Genomic DNA, 21,446 nt, shown 5'->3' with positions numbered 1-21,446 from the left:
AGAGGTTAAAAACATAACCTGACATAATTTGAAATTGATGTAGTTGACATAAGTAATGAAATTTGGCATGAGAAATGTGTTCAAGAAACTTGCTAAGTGATCACAGTTAGCGTTCCTTAGGCATTAAGTTCTGGTAAATGCCAAGCTGCTTGACACCAATCCAGGTTTACTCAGTGCATTTCTCTGGCCTATCTCCTGCAGTTCTGCATAGGAGATCTGTCCTAGTGGTGTTTTTCTCACAATCCCCCTCCTGCCTGTACACTGCACTGGACTTTTCTTATTGCCAATGTTCTCTCCTTCACTTGCATTTCACTTTCTCTGTGTGTAGAGCATCAGAGGAAAAAGGCACCGATTCTTCATTTAAGGGTGAATCCTCTTTGTGTGAATTATTCATTTGTGCCAATCTTAATCAGATTAAGAGGTTCTGATCCACAGGGAGTGCATGGACAGAGTCATGCTGGCCTAGTGGGTCTCTGAGCACGCATGCCTACTGTGTCCCCTTATGTAGGCCTGTTTCCAACCTGGTCTGGGCTATATGCTAGGTGTCTTGTACTCAAGTTCATAACTATGTTGTTCACTAGCTGATGGCCATGGAATTTTGGAAGACATTCGTCTTTCTTGGGCTGCTCATGTGCACTCATGTGCACTCTTGTGCTCCTGAAGGAAAAGGTAAGACTGCAGGATAATGTTAGCCAGAGTCAGATCTATTACAGTGCAGCACTCTTCATATCAGGCTATTCTTTATTTTGGGGCATTGTGGAAGACCTGTAGCTTTCTAAAGTATTACTGCACCATACATGAGCAGGGTACAAATCCCAGAGATCCATGCCTGAACCAACTCACTCTCCCTTCAGATCCTGCCAGTTGAATTCTCCCTCTCTGAATAGCCCACGGCCTGCTCCTCCCTCTTGTGTGCCAGAGCCTGATTTGAATTCAGTAGACTTATCTGCCAGCTTGGATCTAACCTAAATGTTTCACATACTTGCTATCTCAATGTCTATTTAAACAAGAAGATACAGATGCTTAATTCTGTGCATCCTGTGCTAAAGATTTCTTCCTTGCTATGACTGAACATTGCTTCATTTAAAGATTCTAAACAAAATTATGTTGAATTCCAAGTTTAAAAAAAAAAAGAAGAAGAAGAAAGAAAAAAAGGAAAAAAGAAAGAAAGAAAGAAAGAAAGAAAGAAAGAAAGAAAGAAAGAAAGAAAGAAAGAAAGAAAGAAAGAAAGAAAGAAAGAAAGAAAGAAAGAAAGAAAGAAAGAAAGAAAGAAAGAAAAAACTACATATTTATAAAGCTTTACAAATACAATTGGAATCTTACCAGTGACTTCAAGGTCAAAAGAGCAACTGTCAAACTTGTCCTTATAAGAAACCTCACAGCGATAGTTCCCTGCATAATTCTCCTTAGCTTGAATGATGTGCATCTCAAATGTGTGAATCTAAAAATCAAATGTAATTGCTTATTAATGTGGGACATGCATATGCGTGAAACAAATAGAAAGTTTTGTCTTCCAGACCCAAACCTAAAGGAGTAAGGTATAACTTAAATAAAGGATAATGAAAAGAAACTGAAACTCAAAAAAGCAACTGAAAACGCTGATTTCCAAACCACCACATGTCCTTTTCTGGGAGAGCAGAAAAGTTTTCTGCTTGGAACTGGAGATCATGACACAAAACTCTATGGTGAAGCCAGGTTTAGAATCTGCTTCACTTAAAATTCTGCCTGTTGTCAGAAACTGATCTTTAAGCTCTCGTTGAAGCTTTGCTCCTGTATGAAGGAAAACCAAAGACAAACCTTCGTGTGACGCTCAAATGACTCCTTCAGCTGCAGGTGCTTCCCTGCTTTGCTGGCCAGGTCCATCCATTTTCCTTTAAACCACTTAACATTTGGCTTTCGGAGAAGATCTTTGGCTTCTACTTTGGCTATAAATGTAATATTCCCACCTTGGAAAAAAGAGAAAAAACAACACAGTTATTGAGGAACTTGTGGCTGCTTTGTCGCATTTGTACACATTTCATTTTTTTTTTTTTTCTTTTGCTTCTTTTTGTACATTCTGTTTTGCCTTCAAGGAGGAGTTCGCATTCAGCTAAAATCAGTAGGAGTATTTGTAGCTGAGGGCAGAAGCCGAGTGCTACCTGAACCACCCGTACATCTTTCCAGTCTCTGTGTTTCTCTCTCCAGAAATGGCTTTTGATTTTGTTTCAAAGCACTTACCAACACTCACTGTACCACTCTGAGGTTTTTCAACGAATAAAGTGGATCTCTGGGAGTCATCACGTTTTTCTGTCTCTTCTGGAGCACCTTCTCCAATAGACCATACTGAGATATAGAGAAAGAGGAAAAGATCAATTATCTGCCAATGTTTTACTCCCTCCAAAACGCACTTACCTGAGCACACTAAACTCTCTAACCCTATTACCTCTCTCTTCAGATGTCCTGAAAGATATGTGTTTGCTCACATTGACATCCACTGCTTGGCTGGCACATTTGTGTACAGTTCCTGAAAGAATGCTACCTCTGTAGTAATAGAAAATGAAACTCTCAGAGTGGAAGACAGGGCAACCTGATCAGCCAAGGCAGGTAATGAGCAAATCGAATGGCACCAGCATTCAACCATGAGTGTTTTATAGAAGTAATAGACAAATAGCTCTTTGTTTTTCAGAATGGAAAATGGAGGTGGAAGTTCTGAAAACACAAACAGCTGTAAGCACACACATACACAGATGATGATAGTTCCTGTGGGTCTCTGCAAATCTCAAACTCAGCTGACTGAATCTTACTTCTCAGCTTTGTTCTCTATGATAGAAACAGAGAGTTGGGAGTAAATCATTAGAGATAAATAGTTTGTCAGATGGAAATGATTCTGTTACACATTCAGGCAGAGCATGTTCTCTTCTGGAAAGAGATTTTGGAAATGAAAGAGAACAAAGAACAGTTACTGTGGGGCAATAGGCAGGTGAGCAGTTTTTCCAAGTCAGAAAACCACGTTAGCACAGCTGTGTGTTTCTGATGTTTCTGATATCTCACCATCCAGGGCTTTGTGCTGTGCAGCTATATCATTGGAAAATACATGCAAAACTGCTCAGAGCTAATTCCTAACAGAAAAGACAGGGAAAGCGTGAGAGCGGCAGTCTGTCCATTCCAAAAGAGAATCCCTCCAGTTCAAAAGGCAAAGTCTCATGTTCTGAGAAAGAATTTGTGGAGTCCAAATGGCACATTTCTTTCCTTATTTGAGGATTTCTGGTTAGTGAATAGGATAGACTGAGTAAAGCCAGTGCTAGCATGGAATAACAGAGCAAATGTGTATACATATGACTAAATCAAACAAAGGAGGCTATAACTTTCAAACCGGAGCTGCGTTCCTTGTTCCCATTGGACTTCTAGTTGTTTCTGAATCAGAGGTAGATTTTTGTTACTTATCCAATACTCTTTTGGGTTTTGTTTGAATACTAGTAAAAATAATAAACTAATTAAGCATCATTTTCCAGCTATTCAATTTTGTTCTTGAAATTTAAAGTTGTTTTCCCTCTTCAGTATTTTCCATAGGAGCTCATTTTCCAGAAGATAAAATTGCCTGTCACAAAGAGGTAACTGCTACGGGATCCTTTTCAACTCATGAAAATTGCCACTGGTGACAAATGAAACACAACTCACAACAACAGTAGGAAGACACAACTCAACTGTTTTTATTGTCCTTAAGCCTGTAAGAAATTTCAGAGGGACATAGAAATGCTGGATAGCTCGTCTATAGGATTTTTGTCTCTAGCTCTTTCAATGAATTTGGCTGGAATGCCTAGTAGTTCTGTATATTTCTGCTTGTACAAAACATACATGTATATACACACGTATATACACATATATGGAAACAAACACAGACACACATGCACAGAGCAATATATAGATACATATCTATATCTACTCTCTGTACAAACTATTTAAATTATGATGGTATGGTATACTAGTATATGGAAAGATGTAACACGAGAATAAGTGAGAGTTACAGGTATGAACAGAAGGATCTGACAATGCTTGAAATAGGAACTGGTCAGGTGGAGTAATGAATGAACCTGAGACACCACGGGGTGAAATGGAAAATGGATATTAATAAATGAAAGAGGTATACATAGACTCGTTAATTTGGTAACACGTAATGCAGAAATATTATCATCATCTCTGGATATTAGCTTTTTCCTGTCAATTCAACAGTGAGAACAGAAAGTAGGTTTGACGTTAGCTTGCAGGTCTGGCATAGGCTGTTACACCAGTTCAGTAACCATGGTTGAAGTACTTGCTGCTCATTTTGTTCCAGTGCTTGCAAATCCTGAAACCACAAAACTGGGCACAGTATGCGTTACCTGGCAGAGTAGGAAGAAAGAGGTTATGTCTTTGCTAAGTTCTCCCCACCATCCTTTGAGCTGTGAGAAGAAACCACTCTCCTACAGTTTCCTGGGGCCTGTATATGAGATTCAGGTAAGCCACTGTCAACCTGTAGGCTGAGGAGGAAGGGAATAGTTGTGTATCTATCCGTATGGAAACACATGCAGATAGATAGGTATGTATGTATGTGTCTGGTATGTGTCCTGTCTGGTACATCAGAGTCTTCTCTCTCCCAGCTTAACTACTAGAAAACTACTTAAGTTTCTAATTTTGAAAAGCATTTGAAAAGTTAATGTTTGTTACTGCATAAAAGTGGAATTAAAAAAAAGTACAGTCTAAGAAATAACTCCTTAATAATCATTGTATCATATAAAATTTGAACTGTTTCAATGTGGTGTTCAGGAGGTCTCACCTGAATCTTTTCTTTCCGCTGGCTTAGACATCCCATCTGAAAGGGAAGAGCAATTTAGATGACACCAGCTCAGAGATCACAATTAAACTGACCTCAGGTCATGAGAATTTTAAGAACAATGATTCTTCATGCAAGAAGATCAGAATAAATACCTAGAACTATATCCCTGAGAAACTATTTGAATACCAGAGAAAGGAAGTAAACACCTGAGGAAAAAAAAGTCAGATTTTTTTCCCCAATTACTCTGGAAAGATGAAATTTAATTCAATTTCCTCTCAAGATTTCCTTTGTAGTAGTTTATATTTAGAAGGGTTTTTTGAAGCTGATAGTTTACTCATCCTTTGGGGTGTTTCTAAATGACAAATATCTTTACGTTATTCAAGATTTATCTGAGGGGATAGTATTTTGAACTGTTGAATTTGTCTAATTGTTTAAGCTGAATATTATTATTATTAATAGCTGAAATTACAAGACAGAGTTTTGTGATTTAAAGCCTTATTTATATTTTTAGCTATTATCAATGAGAATCTCTACCACTGTTGATCAATGCACTGCTACTGATTTTTCAGATGGCATGCAGCCCATGGTTAACAATGCCATTTTTTAAAACGAATCAGGAAAATTTAACACATTGAAGATGACTAAAACCATGTTTTTTTAAAAGTCTTTATTTTTTAAAGCAAAAATAAAAGTTTTTCATTTGACACACTACAGTGCACCTTAATGTTCAAAATGTCTGTTTCATTCAAGTTTAATCCCTTTAAAAGACATATTAAGCAAACCATGTTTGCTTAATACAAACAAAGACATGTAGAAGTCTTGCCAATGTCAACACAACCATGAATGATCCCTGTGCTGTCACTTTTCTTCTTCCGCCAGCAACTAAAGACATTTAATCTGCCATCTTGAAGTGGTAAATTAAAACTATCTGTATTGCAGGCAACTTGTAAGGCTTATGGCCTAAAGAGAGGTGATAGACGATTCTATGGATAAATGTATTTTGAAATCATTTGGCATCTATTTTATTTGTAATTCTGGATTTGCTCTCAGGACAAACCTTAAGAATGCTTTCCTTATTGTTTCAACAGTAACAGTTAAGATGGATGCCTTCAGAGCTGCTAACTAATATTTTACCTTCCAGTGGCAGAAGTTCTAACTAAAATTCAAAACAGGTTCAGAAATAAACTTGTCTGGTATGAAGGTCTTGTACTTCTGAACATGGATTAAATTAATTTAGGACACCTCAGAAATCTTATTCTCTAATGAGTATGTTTTGAATTCATTCCAAATGGTTGGACTCTGTTCATTAATAGTCAAGAGAAAAATCCATACATACATACACATAAAAAAAAACTATCATGGTCCTAACCTGCTGGTGGTGGGCTAACTGAAGTGTCATCTTCGTCTGTGAAAAGAAATACAAATAAAAAAACACATAAAGAAACTCTAAGCACAGTCGATCATCTGCTTAAAAGCAAATGTGAAAATGTAAAACCTGCAAAAGAAGGGGAAAAATCATAATGGCCGGGAGCATTCACAATGGAAGCTTCAAACTGATGAAGAAAGCTTTGCATAATTCAGTAGCTGAAATGGTAAACCTTAATGTTTCAAGCAAGTAGAAGAAAAATGAGATGTGAACTGTGATCTATTATTAAATCATGAGTTTATATGGAAGCTGCTGAGTGGTTCTGTTTGTTAGAGATGTAATCCGCAGTAAATACAAAAAAAGCCACAATGAAATCAAGGTCAATCACATATCTGACCTGAGGATGATGCCATTTCTCTGATGTCCATGTCTGCAATTAAAATGTGTACCATATATGCATTCAACATCATTAGATCAAGGTATGCAACAGTAAAAAATAGTTTCCTATGTTTATACTTTATTATTTACTTATTAGAATATCACTATCTAAAATGCAACAAATAAATATTTTTTTTTTTTTTTTTAATACCATAGAATAATGCCTTAAAATACAGATTGAACTATTATCACCCCACAGGATTTTCCTTCTAATTACACTAAATGGCAATCATCAGGCATAAAATCACTAGAAACAAATGCTATTCAGGTGTTTTAAAATGCTTAATCTGCTTAATCTAATAAAAGTACAGTTACGTATACCTATTTGTAGAAGCCAAGAATCTGAAAAACATGAAACTGACATTAAAACTCAAATACTATAATCATGCTTATGAGAAATCCAGAATAAGATGAAGATAATTTTTACAATAATCTCCTAAATGTCTTTGGATTTTAGACGTTTACTGGGACTATCAAAGATAGGAATGTCTGATAAAAAGTGCAGAAGATTTTAGTATGTTAAAATAGAATAATAAATCTAATAAAATAAAAAAATTACCTATGAAACAGTTGAAAAGCTAGAATAAACTAAATACATATTTAGGGTTTAATACGTACTTAAAGTGAAGATAATGACAAGACTTTTATAATGTAATGGAAAATAATCTGGTGAACATTTCAAAGTGGAGGAAAAGTTATCCGAAATAGAATAATTTTTTTCAGATTTAGGTTTCAAGAATCAGTGATTTACTTTAAATTATCCTTTGATTTTCACTTAAAGTCCTAATTTGTCTCTATTTTTTCAAGGACAAATGCAGTAGGAATGGCAAAAGAAACCACATAAAATTTAATTATATATTTTAAAAAATCTGGTCTTATTTTATGCTTGATTAATTACTGATAGATAGTTGAAGGTCTGACAGAATTTAACTACTTAGCCATAACATTTTACTCATTCCTTTTTAACGATTCACCAAATTTCTTTTAAAAAAGAAATCCCTTGGCAAGAGGATATAAGTTTTAATTGTAGGCCTACAGATGAAGGATTAATATATTATCTTAGAAACATGATTTTTTATTCATAAAAAAAACAAAAAACAAAAAAACAAAAAAACAAAAAAACAAATGCATGGCTTATGTGGACACATTCTCACCACCTGCACCTTCACCTTCCATTTGGACTAAGCTGATATCAAATATGTTGATTTTCAATGAAAGCACGGTAATAATAAATCATGTCAGTTTTCTGAACATATTATTCTAGCAACTAAATGAACGCTCCTGGAGCAGCACTTCAAATTTGATTTAATTGGTGAGCTGAGCTGGTAAAGATATTAATCTTTCTTTGCTGATCTCTTGCCGCTGCTCATTGATGACTGAGAAAGAGAGGTGAATAGGGCAGAGACACTCCTTTGAAGCTGCAAAAGTGTTCAGAGTACCCTAACATTTTTTGTAGTACCGCACATTGGAGTGAGCATTTGGGGCTAAGGCAGGAGATAGATAAATATCACAAAGAGTGAACCACTGTTTTCATTCTACGTAAATAAATGCACAATAACTTAGCCAACTGGTTCCAATGTTTTAGTTTTTGCTGAAATTACTGAGCACACTTTGACTCTTCTAAGAGTTTTGAAATTTAGCTGCCTTCAGATACCCATCTGATTTTCCAAGAGTGCTCAGCACTCCTATCAAGGGGTACTTGGCTCTGTAACTGAAGTACATACATCAGCAATGGAAGTTTTAGTAGAGAAATGAATGGATAAGTGAAACCTGGAGAAATAAGAAGAATGAAACATGCAAATGTTTTAGTAGATGATTGGATGGAACCTAGAGAAAAGATATCAGTAAATCATGCAGAAATCTGAGTAGCTCTCTGAATAGCTGGATTGGACCTAAAAAGGAATGAGCAAATTGATATTAAAATTCATTTACTCCAGCAACTGGAAACACAATTATAACGGTAATCAATGTTTAAGATAATGCTAAAATTAAAAACAAAACCAGAGGTAAAATGAATGATAATAGGATAATGTAGTCAATTTGGTGAATGACATTTTGATCTGAAGATAAAATGTATCCTGAATTTTTTACTAAATGCAGATATTTTTCAAACTAGGGATACTATAAAAAATTCTGTACGCACACAACCTCTGCTGTAAGCTGCTGATTTACTGCAAAGTAATGACAAGATAAAGACTTTATGACTCATCCTCCATTTTTTTTTTAACTTTACAGTGAACATAAAGGACCATAAATATTTAATTTCACATAGACAGTAACTACCACAGAGAAACAGAACAGTAAGACAGACACACGGGATAACGTACTTTATTTCCTCACTTCTGCAACTAACTTTGTCTGAGAAATTAGGGGAAAAATATAGACCCCATAATTATGGACCAACCTTTCTTATCTAGATAATACATTCAGGCACTGTCTGACTGTGCTGCAGAGGGCTGCCCCAGATTCCAATGTGCTGTTTCTTATAACTTAATAACAAACAAATCACAGTTTCTAACATACAGTGTCAGAAAATCACTGTGGAATTCAGGTATGAAATGTTTCCTATATTAAATCCACTCAGGGAAGTACCCAAATTTGTAATTTCTGAAACTAGAGAAACAGCTTTAAGGATAGCTTACACAGAATCTAACCTCCAGGTTTTTCTGTCTTCAACTCATATTGATTTTGGACAAATGGGAGAAACAAGATTTTCCCCTTTTGTGTGTTATGGTAACAATTAGAAAGATTTTCTTCTGTCAAACAAACGTGAAGAAATCACTCTCAGAAAATGTACTGTCCCCTGTTTGGTGATACCCTGCAACAAAGCAGGAGCTGATAGGAGAAACTGTGTAATGCCATGCAACAAATATATATATTTCTGTCATTAAAAAAGAAAAAAGGCAAATAGTACTGCTGAGAATGCTGGGTGTCTGGCACTGACATCCACATTAATTTGCAAAGTTGACAGTTCAACAGAAAGTCATCTTTTCTACATACTGTTATTCAGATTTTCACTGGAATTCCTACTGAGGTGGCTACAGCCTCTGTGAATTGAAACTGGAAACACTTCCCATAGAAGAATCTCCAAAAAAAAAAAAAAAAACGGGGCAGTATAATCCTCCTAAATATGCTGAGCACCAATAAAGCATTTACTTTTTTATTTTTTTATTTTTTTTTTGAAATTCCCACATTCTTCACAAAATTCAAAAGAGAAATGATAAAATAATGTATAAAAAGACAACTGAAGTATTTCATGTGATACCTACCATGTTTTCTTTCTAGTTCAATGAAATGTAGACTTGTATGCAGTGGAGAGAGCACTGTGCATGTTCAGTTCAGGAACAAACATTTCTCACAACAAAATTAAACCAAGCAGAACTAACTACTAGAATAGCCTGAGGCAAGACCGTCATCTTTTTCTTATCATTAGGCATGCAAATTATTCCTGAATTATGTTTGCATTACCAAGATGACAGATTTGATTACTCACACAAAATGTTGTTTGTCAAAATAATTGCTCAATGCAAAAACAGCTAGCAAAATAACATGCGCTGAAGCTTGGTTCGTCATTGTCATATTCTAAGGAATACTTGAATCACGTACTCTCAGTGCATTTTTATTTTGCTGAGAAAAATGGCCATGCATGACTTCACCAAATAAATTTCCAAGTTTCAAGTGTGAATCCAGTGCCTCTAAAAGGCAAGATTTTGTCTAAGAGATCGAAAGGCAGAATGTATTCTCAAGCAAGCCATTTCTTGATTTGCCATCGAAAGTGTAACTGTACCAAATTAAAAAAAACAACAAAATAAAGCAAGCATTGCATCTGTTGTAAGTATATTTTGCTCTGGTTTAACCCTCTCTGAGAATGAAAAACAAAAAGATTATCCATTTCAAAATAAGCTACTGAGCTGTTTGAATTCTACTTTAGCAGGGAGTACAAAAAGAAGTGGAATTTGACCCAGTTCCCTCAAAACATATCTTCTTAACTAGAAGAGCTGCAAACAAAGCTGGAGTCTAATCTCAGCAATGTAAAATTTGTACTGCAAACAGAGCACATTTTCAGATGTGTTGGTAGTGGAACAGTTTGGGGTTTGTTAACAGGAAACTGTCCTCAGAGGCATTTTTAAGAACTTGTAATGACCTCAGTCACTGGACTTCCAGCAATGAAGATGAAGGGAGGAATTTCTTTTTCTTAGATGGAAAAGCAATATAGATGTATTTATTTATTTATTTATTTCTAATGAATGTGTGAACTCTACTTTGCTGAAAGATGGATCTTGCAGTATCTAGTATCTGGTAGAATAGGAACAGCTTAGATTGATAGGAGTTTTTCCCCACTAATTAAAAGCAATTAGTGTGCACAGTAGCTGAATTTAAGCAAGGTTGGTCAGAGCCAACATTCACTTTAGTAGGAAGATGTCCTTCTGCTCATGCAATGCACTTGAAATTTAATCTATTAAGAAAGCATTCTTTGTAAATACTGGTGCTAAACAATGTCAGTCTTGTTCACAGACTTTCTGAAGATACTCATAAGCATCCTAGTTTCCTTGTGCTAGAAAAGTCATGCAGAACGAGGATCTAGGAAGCTGCACATCAAGCTTTTAAAATTTGGCACCAAATTCCTGAGTTATAACCCAAGCAATATAACAAACACCAGAACAGCATTTCAGAATGTCTTTTTTGCTGTCAATTTTTGAAATATGATTTTGGACTCACCTTTACCCTTTTCAGTTCCACCATCCTGTTGTACGTTTTGTTCTGTGTAGGAAGTACAAGTATATTTTTGAGAGGATCTTAAAGTAAAAAAGAAAAACTTACCCAGAATTAAAAATTATATCAATATTCTATCTGTAATCCTTTAAAACTTTTTTTTTAATTATTATTATTATTTATTTTTTTTTTACCGTTGCATGCATACCAATACATTTTATACATTTTGAATGAGTCACAAGAAGTTGATGTTCCCGTACTCAGTAAAAGCAAAATACTGGTTTGGGTTTTTGTTTTGTTTTGAAAGCAGCAATTGTTAGTCATCTGCTCTTGGTGTTATATATTAAAGCCTTTGAAAATAATTAAGTAACTCTGTTAATATGAACAGACTCGGATCAGACATGAGTTACTGCCAGCTACTAATACTAACCAGAACTCCACTGCCTAACTGGTTTATCCTTAAAACAGCACAGAGAGACAGTGTGTTGAGAGTGTCCTTGATTATTTCTCATTATCTTCTTCACTACCATCTTTCCTAGGCTATTTGATTTGCATATATATATATATATATTTTTTTTTTTTACCAGAAGCATTGATATCTCACCATGTACTCCAAAGAGGTGTATACAAAATATCTAACATTCTATGAGTGAGACAACTTGGACTGTAGATTTAATAACATCAAATTCATCATTGGATTTTTTGTTAATATTCCTATTGCCTTTGGTTTACTACCTCATACAGTTTGCGTACAAAGCAAATTCAGAGACTTGTCAAATCATATGAGTTGTACTGCCTTCAAAGTATATACACTCAATAGTATAGTTACAGTGAAAAAATAATATTCTCTAGTTAATTTACCTGCTAAAGTCCTGGTATATCTTGGGTTTAAATGAAGGCCAATGGTCTTACAACATTAAGGTGTAGCTAAGATAGATAACTTTTTTGTCCTGTAGGGAACAATTGCAAGAGCCAGGGGATTTGATTGCCCTTTTCTTGCTCATTTGTACATAGCTACAGTAACTATGAAAATAAAACTTGAAGTGAAGAAGACAAGCCCATATTCTGTAAGTGTGACAGACTCCTTAGCTGCTTCTGCTTGCCAGAAGTTTCCAAGGTCCAACTGTCAGGAAAATTGCTGTCTGTCAAACATTCCTTTTAATGGTGATTCTGCTATACTAACACATTACCTTCCCATTAGTAACTAGGACTGGGAGAATTCACAATTCTTGGAAGGTGGTAGCAGGTTTAAATTCCATTTGAAAGCCTCATTTGGGACCAAGTATACAGCCTGACAACCTGACAATGGAATCTAGATGAAACTGTTACAATGGCTTCTCAGAAATTTCCTGGTATAGTTCAAAATGCTGAATATGTCCAATAAATTATTTAAGTGAAGCATTCTTGTGGGTTATTTAAACATGAAACTCTTTGTGGCAAATTATCCTACTGTCTTCATACATTGTCATTTTTTAAAATGAAAAGGTATTTAATTTAAACAAAAATATCTTGAATTAGCTGTGTAAAATGACAATTTGCAAGACAGTTAGTAAATGCAGGTTTAACAGGTGAACTGGGAAGTATCTATTTTGTACCGCTGATCAAGTAGATGCAGAGAGAATAAACTCACCAAATAATTAAATTAGAGAAGTATATCAGATGTATGTATTAACCAGCATATGAGAATATGTTTCTCAGTGTACCTCAGATCCACTAGGTTTTCCTAATTTTCCATCTCCCCCAAAACAAATACTTTGCACAGAACTTCAGCTATATATGAAACTCCAGCCCTTTTGCATGAGTTTCATCTCACCTAACTTTAACTTCCTTGAAAGTATTCACCCTCCAAGTCTTCTACACTCATTGATGCAATTATGTAAACATAGACAGACAGTGACATTTTAGTTTCATTTCTCAGGAAATGTCCATTAGATGAGCAGGCATGGCCTCGGATCTTCTCTACTGGTTATAGACAGAGCACTGTTGACCAGCTTAGACAAAACACCAGATCTTCAGATGGCTAGAATTCAGTAAGATGAATCTCATGCTTGATTCTATCATCTTTATTCAAAGTTCACCTTCCTTCCTTCAATGGGAAATGAAAGGGATTATTTTGGAAGTTAAATCTTGTTCACCATCAAAGAAGACAGAATAATTTAACCATGGAATTTGAACAGTCATCTAGTACACTGATGGGAAATTTATACAGAAATGTACATTTTCATTCTTATGCAAATATCAAGTATCTTAAGCAAAAAACTAAATCTGTGAAAAAAAAACAAAAGAAAAGAAAAGAAAAAAACAAAGCACAACAACAAACGGACATGGAAGAAACACAAAGTGAGAATATCTCACTTGGGCAGGATTTCTTACCATGCTTATTGTCTCCTTACTTTCAGAAAGACAATGAACATAAAATGTATTATGGCTATGTAGTTTCTAGTCCCATGCAATTCTCTTGTTAGTATTAGAACACTACTGTTTTTTTTTGTTCATACTGACCTGGAGGTGGTAGAGCATTTTCAGTTTCAGTCTCTGTAAAAAGAGGAAAGAAGACATCTATTGAGCTTCAAAATCAAAGACATATAGTTTTTACACTTGTGGTATATAGTTGCTGAAGTTGGACAAAGTCTGGGTTAATTTAATGTTTCAAAGCAGTTCTCAGATTTTGTTGGCTTTCACACAGGCAGTACTTTGCATCTTTAGAGTGATGTGGCCAGAAGTCTAAAGTTTATGCTCTTTGAAGAGAAGGAAATGATCTTGTTCAATCTGGAGACTGTCTACCTGCATATTTCATCTTAATTTATATAGAAGGACCCTAGAACTTTTCTAATAATCTTGTCAAATCCCGCTTATAAAGACAGTTCTGGAACGCTAAGGAATAGAAACTGAATTTCAAGTTTGTGGTGGATTTGTCAATTGGTACTTACAATGTTTAACTTACTAAACCAACATAATAACTGATACTCTTACATCAGAAGCTAGCTTATGTTTGAGCAAATTTTTGATCAATAGAATAATACCTGATAGCACCTTAGTTGTGAAGATTGAGTCTTTCTTAACCTTCCTTCCTTCCTTCCTTCCTTCCTTCCTTCCTTCCTTCCTTCCTTCCTTCCTTCCTTCCTTCCTTCCTTCCTTCCTTCCTTCCTTCCTTCCTTCCTTCCTTCCTTCCTTCCTTCCTTCCTTCCTTCCTTCCTTCCTTCCTTCCTTCCTTCCTTCCTTCCTTCCTTCCTTCCTTCCTTCCTTCCTTCCTTCCTTCCTTCCTTCCGTCCTTCCTTCTTGCCTCACTGCCTCACTGCCTCACTGCCTCCCTCATATTTTTTAATTCAAATCACTACCATTTACAACTGTGTAATAGAGAAACTGGTTTTCTATCCTATTTGAATGTTATCCTTAGTGGAGTCATGCGCTCAGGTACATAAATACAAGTGTAAATTAACTAGATAAAGCTTATTTTGTAAAATAGCCAAAGGAATTAAGAAAATTTATTGCCAGCGTATGAAAGTGTTAGGATTCTAGACCGGTTAAAAATAGGAATATTTATAGGTGATAGTGTTTTGACTTATAGTTCTACTAGTTCAACTACTTGCAACAAGCAGTGATTTAAAAGGTTGAAATCCTTAACAGTAACAGTAGATGGCTGATACAAACCTCTGTCATGTTATGGCTATTAACCTTCGGGACCCTATCTTAGGCAATATTCAGGACATAAATCTTTAATTTCTACCATACAAAAATTTTGCTAAGACTATTCCTTTGTACACAGGTCTGCATATAAATAAAGCATACTTTTCATTCTTAGCAAGTTCATGTGGTGTTTAAAAGGGAGAACGTTTTTAGTGCAAAAATAACTTTAGGTTGAGTGTGTGAATATGATATGGTTTAGGAACTTCCAGTCACATTCACAATCACTAGGATAAATCGTTGTAGAGAGTCCAAATAGAGCCCTCATTAGGGGGAAAAGGTGCAGTGCTGTAATCCTGATCACAGCACCTATCATAGAATAAAATGGAAAATGTATTGTAAAGGCCAATAGACACAGAATCTCATTAGTACATAATACCTTTACTTAGATTTATAGCAACTTGTTTTTCTGCTCCACCAATTAATATAGTAAACTTTGCTCTATGGTCTTGGAAAATATGAAAAGGAAAAATAATCCTTGGAACATCACTCATTCACTACTTTGCAATCTCACATAGAGAATAAGATAACATCTCTCTTTCACCAGCCTAAAACTGTCAGTGCGCTATACACTTGAGGTCTAGATACAGCTGTTCCTGAAATCTGTACTTTGCAGGGTTGGAATATGCTCACCCATCATATCCAAAACTCAATATCCTGTGCATTTTTACTAATATTTTAGGTGTCCTATCACACTCCTTTGGTCAGAAATTACACACCTTTGCAGCCCTGACTTAACTATCAGTAGGCACAAGTGTTCTCCAAAATCTACAGTGCAGACCAGACTTATACACTATTATTACAGTCAGAAAGTAATTTCACATGTTCAGATAAATAAGGAGGTACTCAAAACCTGAGCAACACCATGGTCAGCATGCTCTAATAACTATTCTAAGCAGAGAAGGTAGACTAGACATTCTCCAGGGATTCCTTCCAAGCTCAACTGTTCTACAATTCTGAAGATGCTGTGCTTTAACCTTGCAGGTGGCTCCCTTTCCCTATTCCCAGTGCAATGGGGAAAAGAATAACAACAAAAATACAAAGTAGAACTCATGGGCTGAGATAAAACTATTTAATAAGAGGTAAGATAAAGAATATAAGTTATAATAATTTAAATATATATAAAAACGTATATTGTAATATATATATATATAGCCATCTAGTGAGCAGAAGAGAGGGAGATGAACTTCCACCCCCTTCAATACTCCCCTTATGCATCCTGTCATATGATATGGAATATGCCTTTAGCCAATTTAAATCAGCTATACTGATTCTGTCCCCTCCTATCTTCTTGCCCTCCACACCCCCAGCCCTTTGCTGAGACCCTGGAATGGCCTTGGCTCTGTACAGTACACACTGGTGTGTTATCAACATGGTTTTTCTCCCAGAATCAAAACATAGCATCTTACTAGACACTCTGAAGAAAACAATTCAGTCCCAGCTGAAACTAAGACAGACAGGAAGATGGCTGAAGGTAGATCTAGAAGTCAATTGTTTCTTTCCTGGATCACAGTGAAATCTGTTAGGCTATTACTAGGAAAACAGGCAAAAACTGAGCTGAGAAGAGAGACCTGAAGTATAGAGTGGGAGGCAAAAAAGGGAAAGAGAGAATTCCGGGCATTGGAGGTGGTAAAGACATGGGAGATACTTCATCATAATCTTTTGATCATGTGCAATCCCTTTCATGGTCATGCTGAGCTTACAGTTCTATTCCTGAGGACAGCCAGGAAAAAACCATTAATAGCACTGAGTAGTTTCCACCTCCCTAAAGAATGATAGCCCTCTCTGGATGACCTCTGAAACAGACTTGTCAGCCAGGAAAGGGCTCTGTGCACTCAATAAGCAGCTTACTGTTGTGGACTTTCCCTAGGAGACATGCTCATTGGAGTTCCCAAATGCCATTCTCAACAATCCCATTTCCTAATATGGTTCTCTGTCAAGGCATTGTCAGGGGGCTGATGGTGGAGAAAGTGTTTCCAACAGGAACTCTTCAAACCCCTGGGAGAAGAAATTCTTCAGTGGACTGGGACAAGCCTCTTGAGCTGCTGACCATTGAAGGTTCATTGAATTCAATAAACAACTGGATCAATATACTGCAAGTTTTGTCTTCTGCTAAGAAACTACATCTGATTTCTGTCTCCTGGTTTCTAAGACAAAAAGTAATTGTCTCCTCTATGCAGTTCTTTATTGAAGAGGTCAAGACTGTCGCATGTCAGTGGATTGTGTCATGCTAAAATCAGACCTTGGTTTATTCTTTGGATTTGAAACTTCTATAGCAGTTGACTATGTATGTTTACAAAAAGAAAATGAATTAACTTAGTGTTTTCTATGTGGCTACTAAGAAAAGATGACATATTAAAAAACGTGTTTAGTAAATAAAGTGAAAGCACAAGTGTCACTTGGTATAACATCTCCAGAAATGCTTTCATGTCTCAGTCATGTCATGAGATGCATTCAGGATCCAGTTTGATATAGGATATGAGCACTTAAAGCCAAGACAGTGATTTATAATTATACATGCAGACATACACCATTGAAAACCAGCAGGAGATGCAACTTGACACAGTACCAACTATTTTCCATTACTGTTCCACATCTACAATGTTCAGGTTTTCACATAAAATAAGACTTAAAGTCTTTTGCTATGGATATAGATAAATAAGCTTAGAAAAGTTCTACAGCATATCTATGAGCTACAGTTATAGAAGTGCTTAAGAACCTTGTTCAGTTGGGGCTATCGTTATTTAAACCTTCAAGTCCATTTTAGGCTGGGCTGCACTGACATCCAACCTGCAATAAGCACAAGATGCTTTGGCAAGAAATTGACAGGATACTTACATGTAATGGACAGTTTTCAGAGGCTCTAAATTCCCTCTTCCACCATCTTATATGACAGCAATAAGCATAGATACTCCCTGGCATCATATCTATTACTTTTCACGCTGTGTAAATATAATGGGACATACTGACAGCTCTAAAAGAGTCCCCAGGTCCTACTTTACTACTGTGCTGGAGAGCTGCAGGTAACCTCCAGCATACTGAGAAAGAGGTCTGGTTGTATGACCCTTCTAATCTTATGATTCAGTAATCATGAGCAGATTTGTTTTGGGCAGGCTTATGAAGAATGCTCAGTGATACTAGAAAATGAGTAATGCTTTTTTTCCCCCTCCTTATGAAAAGAAAATGACCTTGAGTAATAAATCAGGGCTTGCACAAATTGTAAGTATAGTATTTCACAAACCCTGGGTTGGAACATTTACAGGAGGGAGGAGGAAAGTCTCCTGCATTTATTTCTTCCTGCAGTCAAATGTAGAATGGTCACAACCCAGAAAAGACCCTGATCTGAACAACCAAAGGATTCAGGATCTTACCCAGTCTGACCAGAAGGCTTACTCCCATTTACCTGAAAATGAAACCAGGACTATAACTGCATCACCATGGATACAGGTATGATATCGGTTTGTGCAACAGCAGCATGTTAAAGTGACTTTCATATGTCAAAGAGCACTAGGATGATCACCTAATGCTTTTTGTCACAAAAGCCTGTCAACTTGTGTCACATTTAAGTAGGTGGATTAAGTTCGTGGATACAGCTTCAAGGGATCAGACAAATATAACTATTACGTAGACATTCCCGAAGTGCTGAGTCTGCTTGTCAAACAAAAATAGACAAAATACTCATTTGAGGAGAGAGCATGGCTCACCCCAACCCTTGTGCAGTTGTATGTAAGGAGTCTTCCTCTGAGTGTAGCCACAAATGATTTCACCATTTTCTATAGGTCACTTCATCCTGGTCTGTACAGAGTCAAAGGGTCATTGGTGACATGATTAAAAGCGACAGTCTCATCTTTTAGAAGAGAGGAACTTGCTCAATAAAGCAAAAGATATTAATGGAGCCTGATGAGCATTTTGTTGGTAAACAGTAGTGGCAGCTGAACTCAGTTTAAATGATCTGGGAGACAGAGACCTTGAACCAAAACCATTTGTAAACAGTGGAAATGCTTCTCTTGCATTCAGTTGGACTAAACTTGAAATTAATACATGTTTTTTTCCAGTAAAGAGCAGAACACTCAGCAGTCTGCAAAACATAAGCACAATCATACAGACAAGGTTTTCTGCCTGCCTCATGAGTCTGAGCTTTCCACTGACAAACAGCAATACTTATTTTTTAGAATATCCATAGACATGGATATGTCTATGTTGCCTTTAAAATAAAGCTACAGAAGGCATTTCAAGCACGTTTTAATCCCAAGTCCTGAGGTCGTTCAGACTCTAGACTTTAGACTGAAGGGCTGAATTGAAAAAGCATTAGTGTTCTCACACCTTGCCTACTTTACCATTATTGTGGTCAACAATGTGATGGGATCAGACTAATATAATTATTAATATTATTTCTGTTTTCTGCTTCTGGTTGTAATGATGTTATAGACAGATGGCAGTGTCTGATTTGGCTCTCTTTTACTGTTTCTGATTAGACATGAAAGCGATGACCTCAGGTTAAATTATGTCTGTAATTATTTATATTTTTCAGCAATTAAAAGCTTCATGATGCAGTGATGCATGTACATGTGGAGAACAGAGGAGAAATGAAATTAGTAAAGAATTTGAATCAAGGTTTAGTTTTATATATGAATAAATTTAAAACCATACCTAATGAAGAACACACAACAACAAAAACCCCACAAGAATAATAATTAGTCTCCTCATACAGTCTCATATATGATACTGATTCAGAATTTGACTGTACGTTTTCAATTATATAGGATTTCAGGAGCCACAGAATCAGATCAAACCACCATATGATGAAAGCAGAAAAATCCCTGATTAAAAAACTCTGTAAACAGTTGGAAAAGCCCAGCAACAGCAAATTCTGTGGAGTAGAAACCAAAGCAAGAGATTCTATCTTCATTGCCATCTGTAAGTATTGTGGTGCAAAGAAACAGCCATCATTTGGGTAATGTTTGTGTTGCTTGCAGATCCCATTCTCCTATGATGATGTCATTAAGTCATTTCAAATGTGTGAGCATCCATAACTTTCTTATTTCTTATGAGAACTTTGCTTTCATATAAAACTTTACTCTCATTAATCACTAAAGAGCACTGTAACCACGATCTTTAACAAATATCTTTTCCTTAATGAGCTCTCTGCTTACATAACAGTATTCTCCCAAGTTTGTGCAAGTAGGCTGTCTGGTAAAGGGCTACATCACTCACACATAAAAAATAACCCTAAACATATATCATGCCTGGTAAGAAGGAGGAAGCTATCAGCAGTTAGCACCCTCATCGGATGGAGCAAGACCTCCTTGGCAAGCTTGACGTTGTGTACATACTGTAATGGGGAACCAGAAGGCTGCCAAGAGTTGACAGCATTTAAAATAGAAAAAATAAAGTTAAAATAGGTGCTGTAATTTAGTTATCAAGTTATCATGCTGTCCCAAGTTCATTTTTATCCTACTTAATCCACAAGGCACCAACATGCGGGAAATAAATTTCATTTGTGTTCCCATACTGTTTCTATTGTATCTTTCTTCTCTTACTCTTTATTCCAAAAATGACACCACAAAGTGCTCTGCTGAACACTCGCACATTTAAGAGAAAAAACAGTATTTATGCTTGTGTCTCACAGATCACAGACTGCCTACAGTTTGAGAGCCACACTTAGCCGATATTTTTACTTTCTAATTTATTCCATACTTAAAGAAAGGCCTGTTTTTAACTTCTAAAACTGAAATTTTTGCTATCACTTCCAATGTACTATAGTCCAGTTATGAGTATTCACTCTGACTTTTCTATAATGCATGTTTAAAAGCTCTTATTAAGGTCTGGAAGCTGACCATGTATGCTCCAAAACCTGATGGTTTCTATTGTATTTGCTAGTGACCCGTAAGTGGCGCTGCTGGCCAGCAGCATTGCTGCTCTGAATCCCATCCCACAGGTGGCTGTTTTCCAGGGAGCAGAAAAAGGGCAGAGCAGGTATGATTTTTAAGGTTAAAAATTAGTAATCTGGCTCAGAGATAAAAATTCAATGATCCATATTTCAGCATTTGCAGTGGTAAAAGAGGCAAATGCGTGGAAAGTCAGATTTTGTTATCTATGAAGTTCAGGAGACAATTTTATGCAGAACAAAATGCATGAACACAGCACAATTATGATTTCTTTAGGCCCCTTTAATATTACAATGATAGTTTTATGTACCAGGTTGCCCATAGAATAATTTGTCTCTGGCCGCAGATACTAATAAGAAACCAAGCACAGCCAAGTGAAATTCTGCTTTAAACACCCCAAATCTAATTGATCTTTGTTTTGTATTTACTGAAAGGCATTAAGTCACTCATCAGAAAAATATGTCCATGTGAAAAAGTATGGCAACAAGTGTGCTTTTTCCTCAGTTTTTTTCTTTCATTGCAATTGTTTGTTAATTATTTTTCTGTGAAAGCAAATACTTTCACT

General features: G+C 36.1%; 1 protein-coding gene and 1 long non-coding RNA gene across 14 annotated transcripts in view; one reads left to right on the top strand and one right to left on the bottom strand.

Moving 5' to 3' along the window:
- The window catches only part of MYBPC1 (myosin binding protein C1), a 70,947-nt gene that overhangs the window by 37,341 nt on the left and 12,160 nt on the right, over positions 1 to 21,446 (bottom strand). For 9 of the 13 annotated variants that reach the window (XM_085521950.1, XM_085521973.1, XM_085521942.1 and 6 more), the window contains exons 2-9: positions 13,812 to 13,844; positions 11,316 to 11,357; positions 6,556 to 6,588; positions 6,162 to 6,197; positions 4,793 to 4,828; positions 2,218 to 2,322; positions 1,798 to 1,946; positions 1,324 to 1,441 (exon numbers count right to left, since the gene is read on the bottom strand). In XM_085521950.1, coding sequence (XP_085378076.1) covers positions 1,324 to 1,441; positions 1,798 to 1,946; positions 2,218 to 2,322; positions 4,793 to 4,828; positions 6,162 to 6,197; positions 6,556 to 6,588; positions 11,316 to 11,357; positions 13,812 to 13,844 — 552 coding nt within the window. The remainder of the gene's footprint in view (positions 1 to 1,323; positions 1,442 to 1,797; positions 1,947 to 2,217; positions 2,323 to 4,792; positions 4,829 to 6,161; positions 6,198 to 6,555; positions 6,589 to 11,315; positions 11,358 to 13,811; positions 13,845 to 21,446) is intronic. The other 4 variants (XM_085521988.1, XM_085521957.1, XM_015867405.3 and 1 more) reach the window with 2 other exon arrangements.
- Positions 18,278 to 20,969, top strand: LOC146762443 (uncharacterized). The gene is made up of 3 exons (XR_014936454.1): positions 18,278 to 18,440; positions 19,757 to 19,910; positions 20,874 to 20,969. It is a non-coding gene; the product is annotated as an uncharacterized LOC146762443 (long non-coding RNA).

This window comes from Coturnix japonica, chromosome 1 (assembly GCF_054131305.1).
Source record: "Coturnix japonica strain WE chromosome 1, WE-NBRP24, whole genome shotgun sequence".
Classification (NCBI taxonomy): domain Eukaryota; kingdom Metazoa; phylum Chordata; class Aves; order Galliformes; family Phasianidae; genus Coturnix; species Coturnix japonica.
This window is presented reverse-complemented; position numbering and strand designations above follow the sequence as displayed.